Source organism: Corylus avellana, chromosome 5 (genome assembly GCF_965113065.1).
Source record: "Corylus avellana chromosome 5, dhCorAvel1.hap1.2, whole genome shotgun sequence".
NCBI lineage: Eukaryota > Viridiplantae > Streptophyta > Magnoliopsida > Fagales > Betulaceae > Corylus > Corylus avellana.
The window spans coordinates 9,077,877-9,085,530 of NC_142494.1; the positions used below are offsets into that span (position 1 = coordinate 9,077,877).

General features: G+C 37.5%; 1 protein-coding gene across 1 annotated transcript; it reads right to left on the reverse strand.

Moving 5' to 3' along the window:
- Positions 1-1,781: 1,781 nt before the first annotated feature.
- Positions 1,782-5,006, reverse strand: LOC132182272 (trans-resveratrol di-O-methyltransferase). Its single transcript, XM_059595460.2, has 2 exons — positions 4,206-5,006; positions 1,782-2,234 (listed from the first exon to the last, which is right to left on the reverse strand). The coding sequence occupies exons 1-2, from the start codon at positions 5,004-5,006 to the stop codon at positions 1,932-1,934; spliced, it is 1,104 nt and encodes a 367-aa protein (XP_059451443.2). The 3' UTR covers positions 1,782-1,931.
- Between the last annotated feature and the right edge of the window lie 2,648 nt (positions 5,007-7,654).

The following is a 7,654-nucleotide window of genomic DNA, read 5'->3' on the forward strand; positions in this document are numbered from 1 at the left end:
CGCAATTTTAAAACAATTCTGAGATGAGTTTTGACTATATATGTGTGTGTCACTATGTCACAAGGTTGACGTTTAGTGTATGCTACTTAGCATATTGCCTACATGACCATGAATAATACGGTCTATAGGGCATTGTTGGGAAAGCGACTGAATCGAAATTGGTAACACATTCATATTGTGTTTGTACTAACTATCGGCATGTTACGCTGTGTAGCTTCTTGAATGTTACAACATAATCGCGGGTACATCTCGTATTTCATAGATGCTAAGCATTGCTACGAGATATTGGACTTTTAGAGCGATCAGGGATGGTTGATATGATGACGCCAATAAATAAGTTAATGCATAACGAGACACTTATACGGACCACGTTGATATGCTTGTACTTGCAGGATTTTGTAGAGTACTTCTAACTCTTCTTCACATGTGCTTGGTGGTCGGACAATTTTTTGCCATATAAACATGATGATAAAGAAGACCAAGAGCTGTTTGGTTGGGCCATGCCTAGTGTATACGAGATGGAGATGCAACAATTAAAGGCTGTCGCACTGATGCAACAATTAAAGGCTGTCACTCATCAGTGTACAGGCCCCATGTGCAAAAGCTTGACAAAGCTTTTTACAGTGTGTGCGAAACGTTTCGGCATAGTGTGAAAAATGTTGCAATCAAATCTCTCTCTCTCTCTCTCTGAGCATTTGGAGGGACTTAGACTGTAGATTACGTGTGTATTGCTCTGGAACATCCTGAAGCTACGTTTTTTTATATGATTTCTAACAATTTTCAAATGGAATAATGGTACCGAAGCTTGCCAATTAGACTTCAAAATGTATATATAATATACGTACAAATGTTGTGTAATAAAAATATGTTAGTTCTTGTGTTGGCTTAATTAATTCAGTTTCAAAATGCAGAGGCTATTGTTTATAGGTTCAAACACTGATATAGAATGCTCAGAATCCAATTCCCACCGTTCATAATGCAGATTCATGTGTTATGAATGTCCCTGCAAAATTTCAGCTCAATCGGACCACAAACGCCTATCAATCGGAGCTGTTGATCAAGACTTGATAGGCCGAGTCCGGACCTCATTTCCAGAAATTCAAATTTTGCTCCGCAAAGCCGTGTCCGGACAGCCCATTAACATGTCCGGACACCCCGTAAGTTTTAAGCTCAAAAACGTGATTTTAAGTGGGTTAGGTCTACGGTTTTGTCGGGGGTATATATACATCATTATAGAAGAGAGAGAGACAAATTTTTGCCCCTAGAGAGTTCGTCGGAAGCTGTGCTAAGAGAGATTATATATGGTGAGCGTTAATTGAATATCTTAGAGTTTTAATTATTCCTTTGATAAATCTACGGTTAAGAAGTCTATCGGAAGGGTCCGGTAAAAGAGAATCACGTTGAAGAAGATTGTGAGTAAGACGAGTTGTAGGCTTGTTGATCTTACAGAGTCAAGGTCTTGCAAAGGGTTATAAGTGTTCCTAGTGTCTATAATCTCTGGATAATCTTTTGATAGTGATTTCCTGGATTTGGCTGCCCCAGAGAGGTTTTACTTTTAGATCGGTTTCTAAAAGGTTTCTTCTTCGTAACCAAAATATTTGTATTTGTCTCTTTATTGCTTTATATATTTTGGGTGATTGAATTGTTTATTGCTTCATAGTATTAATTCCGCATAAATTGTAATAAACAAGTTTTTGGAGTCGACATAGCGTTTTTCAAAAGATATTGGATCCAATACATAACATAACATAACATTAATAACTTATTATTGGAGCTGGAGATCGATCGATAGGAAGAACTTCGATAACATACATAGACACACATGAAAACAAATATAACAATACATTGAAGTACTCTAACACACTCTTTAAGAACTTTGACAACAAACATAGACACACATGAATCCAAATACAAGATTAACGATCAGCTTATTAAGGATAAACCTCAATGAGAGACCTTAAACCAAGAACTGGGGTTATTTTGTAGTCACTGAAACCAGCATCAAAAAAAAGCTTGGCCCATTCTTTCTTGTTTCTCTCCTTTCCTGACACCAAAACCATCATCAGCATGTCAAAGAAAAGCTGTGTCTCAGTTGACTCCTCATCTCCTATCCGGCTCTCAACCATCATGTCTATAATAATCACCTTTCCTTTCTTGTTATTGCTTGTGATTGCCTCCCTGCAACGCTCGAGTATTTTCACGCATTCCTCATCACTCCAGTCATGCAGTATCCACTGCTCGGCATTTGCAATAGCAATAAGAAACAGTAAAACTGTCAGAGAGATTCAAACACTTGGAAATTAAATTATTGATCCAAAATACAGGACAAATGATGACTGTTTTGGTTAATAAATAAACTTATTTGTCCAACATGCACTTCATATGTTGTTCAGAAATCTTGTTCTATGGTTTTATTGAACATTTTTTTATTCGTAATAGTTGCAATCATGCACTGGTAAAACAAATTATTTTAAAGAATCGAGGCAATCAATAAAACCTTTTTTCCTGTTAAGTACTAGCTAGAGACAAAGGCTGCATTAACTTTTTTTGAAATGCATTAAGACAATATTTTTTTATAAAAGCACCTTAGGATAATATTTAAGAAACAATATTTGATTCCTCAAATTTGAAATCCTGAATAATCTAATCGTTATTTTATATTTAGGTCGTCCTCCGATTTTGGAATTATTGAATCTTTTTCAACGAAAATATTAATGAGAATGTTACTTTTCATTGTGTAGTCAAATCATGAAAAAGAAAATAAAGATATATTTCTTTATAGCCCCCACAATAAATAAAAAAACATCACTCTATAGCGAAACATTATAATGATCGATCAATTAATTGTCGATCTCTTGACTATTTAACTGTAGATACAGATTTGGACCAAAAAAAAAATGTACATATAGCTAGCCACCATTTGGATTCTTTTAAGTATTGTTGCTTACTCATGCTGCTTGCCTTGGCAATGGCATATATATATATATATATATATATATATATATATATATATATATATATTTGAAGCTTTTCCATTTTAAATGCTCTTGCTATATTAGGCAAAATTAAATTTATAGTTCATGGAATCAGCATGAAGGGTTCAGAAGTAGAAACAACGATAGATTTTGAAATCTTAAATATAAAAATAAAAAATAAAAAATAAAAAGTTATTATTTTTTTTTCAGGGAACCCCACTTCAACCCCACTTCAACCATTGTGATAACAGGCCACGTGAAATACCATTAACATTAAGACTATTATATGTGTATTATTGGGCTTTATCTTCCCCACCGTTGAATATATATATATTTCTTTTGGGACAGTACTATGGATACAGGCATGTGATGGTATCATTAAGATTATATATGTGTACCTCTCCTCGCTTTTCGTTTTTGGTACATGGTGGGCAAAACTACTCGCAAACCTATATTCAAATTTTCATATTTTAATACACAGATCAATCATTAAAAGAAATTAGCAGTAGTAGCGGACCTAATTAACTACCGGAGGGGCTCTATTCAAATTTTTATAGATCAATTGACAGAGAAATCATTCAAGGAAATTAGAGGTTATTGGAGGGCCTAACTACTGACAGGTCTTTATTCAAATTTTTATGGATTAATTGGCAAACCAATCAACTAAAAAAATTGAATGGTTACTGGAGGATCTAGTTACCGACGGCCCCAAAGAAACATCCACCAAAGAGCCTAGCTAGCAGATCTCCAAGAACATTAGGAAAGAATTCTTTCCCTTCCCAACAGTTTTGGGAAAGAATTTTCATGTCAATAACAACTTATTGGTGGGAATTCTTACAACCCTAGAAGAGTAAGGCAGAGACGATGACGGATATAAAGGAGGCAAGGGCACTCACCCAAGTGTGCAATTCTCACCCTAGCCAAACTCTGCCCAAATTCCCTTTCATCTTACTCTCACTTACTTGAGCGTCAAAGTGACTTCACCCTATTTCACCCGTGAGCCCCCTCTTACCCCCATTTTCTCTCTTGCAAATTTTCTCGGGCGGCAATATGTCATTGTGAGTCATCTCACCAACCGTCCCATTTTGAGCGGAATAGATCTACTAATTCTTTAATTCAAGTATGGAAATAAAAAGTGAAAATATGTAAATTATATGATAAGGCTGAATCTCTTAATTAATGCATACAAATATACACCAGGTGGAAATAGTGTAAAATAGAATTAATTACCTTCAATAAAATTGCATCCGCCGGAGGAACTGCCTCAAACATGTCCCCTCCAAGATATTTCAAGTTCTTTCTACCATGCAAGTCAGCAACTACATGTGGGAGATCAAGGACAGTGCAGTCTATATTAGGGAAAGCATCGCCAATGGCCTTGGCCACAGTTCCTGTGCCTCCCCCAACATCAACCAGTGACTCCAATCCCTCGAACACCCACCTGCACTTATCAATCACCACGCTCATCACTAACCGGGCATCACTAGCCATGGCATCATTGAAAAAATGGGAACTGTTCGGCTCATGCCCCCCATAATTCCAAAATGTCATTCCATGCGCCGTGTAAAACGGCGTAGGATCATCATTTTGGAACCAAGTGGTCAAATAATTCCATGGCTTTGTCAGAGTTGGAGCAAGCATGGAAAGCAAGAAAGGGGTGACACTCAAGGGGTTATCCTTCAGGAGGAGCCTGGATGCATCTGTCAGCACAAACCCTTCTTCTTCTCCGTCATTTTCACTGATTTTTTCTCGAGCAAAGAAGCCCGAGTGGACCAGAATGCGCATGAGGCGGTCGATGTTGCAAGCTTTTGTCGGGCGGGTTGGCAGTGCAGCAACTAGGTCGGAGAAAGTCATAGGTTTGCCATGGCTGTGGATGGCATCTGGTATGCCAAGTTCAATGGCACATTTTAGGGACATGGAATTTATGAAGTTAAAAACGTGGTTCCATATGTGAGCTTGAGCATGAAGGAGCTCAGTAGCTTGTGCTCCGGGAACCAATTTGAAACTAAGCTGTTTGATGAACCCACTCATTTTTTTTTTTGCTTACCAACTTTTCGTAGGATTGAGGATCTATATATAGACTTTTGGGATGAGGGAAATTGTGCATGTGTTAGAGCACTCACAATGAAATAGCTAAATGGTACTTTTATCTAAAATGGCTAATCAGATTTATAAAAAAACCCCACATTTGATTACCAAAAAAAATGCAAAACGGATATTTTATTGGATTAGCCAAAAAGAAATGCTACATGTAGCGGCACTATTGAGGGAAGCCATTTTATTTTCTCTTACTATTTCTCTCTCCACGTCTCTTTTTTCCAAAAAGTTGAAAAATAAGGTATTTAGGAAAACTACAATCCTTATAAAAAAATAAAAATAAATAAAATTTAAATGATATAAATAAAAAAATAGATAATCAGATGTATGGTGTCTTTCAAAACTCATTAGCTTAACTAGATAAAGTTGGTTTTGATTAGTCATTCTGCATAAAAATATACATAAACCACTGTGAATGCTCTTAAATGCTAGAGAATTGAGATAGCTAATGGGAGTAAAGAAAAGACAAAGGATAAAATTATTCTTTTGTGACTCAACCAAAAACAGAAATGAGAAGATAAGGATCGATCATGGGGATAAAATCATTTCACCTTAAATTATATGTCACCTTGGTTCACGTTGATAAAATGATTTTGGGAGATAACCCTTTTTTTTTTTTTTTTTTGGCACTGCACATTTTTTACATGCTAATTAAGCCTTGTCAACCAGATTTTGTAAATCTTCTTTCGTCACGAAATCAATCTGGCAGCATGCCACAAAGTCCTATTTTAAAATTTTTAAAGGTGTTCTAGTTTAGATATGTATGACTAATGATTCTTTCGCAAGAGAATATGCTGGAGGTGCAGATCGAGGATGGTTACCTGGGGAACTTTTGCGACTAAGGTGAGTGAAAATCACGTGGGAACTTTTAATTATCAAAGCTTTATAGCATGTCTACTTTTATTATCAAACGTGTATGCTTTATACTTATATGCAATATTTTGTATAATGATATGAAATCTATTTTGTGTACGTGCATGAGTGTTTGGAAAATGAATTATGCATTGTGTGAATTTTATAAATACATACATGTAAAATGAAATGATTAATTGCATTATATGACATAGTTTTCATGGAAAAAATGTGTGAAGTATCTAAAGCATGTTTGTACCAGTAGGGGGATCTTTCTGTTTGGGCTATTGCCAGGGTGTATGACCCGAATTTATACAGGGATAAAAGACTCCTTTGGGAGGAGTTGGCTGGCATTATGAGTTGGTGGGACATGCCATGTTGTATTGGGGGTGATTTTAATGTCACTCGATTCCCTAGCGAAAGATCAGGGGGCGCTCATCTAGATGCGGCTATGATGGAGCTTTTTGATTTTATCCTTGAACAAGGGCTGATGGATCTTCCCCTGGTTGGGGGCTCGTCTACTTGGTCGTTATCCAACGATCCCCCGATGTGGTCAAGGATTGATCGGTTTTTTTTTTCCCCAGCTTGGGAGGCTTGTTTTCCATGGGTTAGGCACAAGAGGCTTACTCGCCTTTGTTCCGATCATTTCCCAATCATCCTTGAGATAGGGGAAGTGCCCAAGGGGAAAAGGCCGTTTAGATTCAAAAATATGTGGCTGAAAGCGGAAGGGTTTGTAGCCCAAGTGCAACAATGGTGGGACTCTTATGTGTTCCACGGTTCGCCGAGCTTTGTTCTCGCCTGTAAGCTTAAGACCTTGAAGATGAATTTGAAGACTTGGAACGAGGAGGTGTTTGGCAACATTGAGAGGAATAAGAGGTTGCTTCTTGAGGAGCTCCAAGTGTTAGATGCAAATGAAGAAAATAGGGCCCTGGTAGAGGAGGAGGTAAGGAGGAAGACGAAGGTGGTTCGTGAGTTAGAGAATTGTTTGCTTATGGAGGAGGTGAGTTGGAGGCAGAAATCCAAGGTGATAAGTGTACTAAATTATTTCACTCCATAGCCAACTCCAATAGAAGGCACAACACTATTGATACTCTTATGATTGGATATAACCCCTATTCAAACCCAACCAAGATTAATGAGCACATATTCGAGTTCTATAAAAAAACTCTTTACGGAGCAATGCTGTTGGAGGCCTCTGGTTGATGGTATTTCTTTTGACTCCATTTCGGAGGAGGAGGTCAATTGGTTGGAAAGAGACTTTGAAGAGGAAGAGGTCAGGAAGGTAGTGTTCAAGATGAATGGCTTTAAGGCCCCGGGGCCTGACGGGTTCTCTATGGCTTTCTTCCAAACTTGTTGGGAGGTAGTGAAAGGGGATATTATGAAGGTGTTTAGAGACTTTCATGCAGGAAGTCTGTTCGAAAAGAGCCTCAATGCATCTTTTATTTCGCTTATTCCGAAGGTTCCCGACGCTATCAATCTTAAGGACTTCTGGCCGATTAGTCTTGTGGGAGGTATCTATAAAATCATTGCCAAGGTATTAGCAAATAGATTGAAGGTTGTTTTGGATAAGATTATTTCTCAGTCACAAAGTGCTTTTGTTAAGGGTAGGCAAATTCTAGATCCTATTCTGATTTCCAATGAATGCTTCGATAGTCGGTTGAGATCGAGGGAGCCAGGGATCATTTGCAAAATGGATTTGGAAAAAGCTTGTGACCACGTGAATTGGGATT

Coding starts and splice junctions, on each gene's coding strand:
- LOC132182272 (XM_059595460.2), bottom strand. CDS start 5,006: ATGAGTGGGTTCATCAAACAGCTTAGTTTCAAATTGGTTCCCGGAGCA. Junction 2,235..4,205: donor CGGATGCAATTTTATTGAAG/GTAATTAATTCT, acceptor AATGCCGAGCAG/TGGATACTGCATGACTGGAG.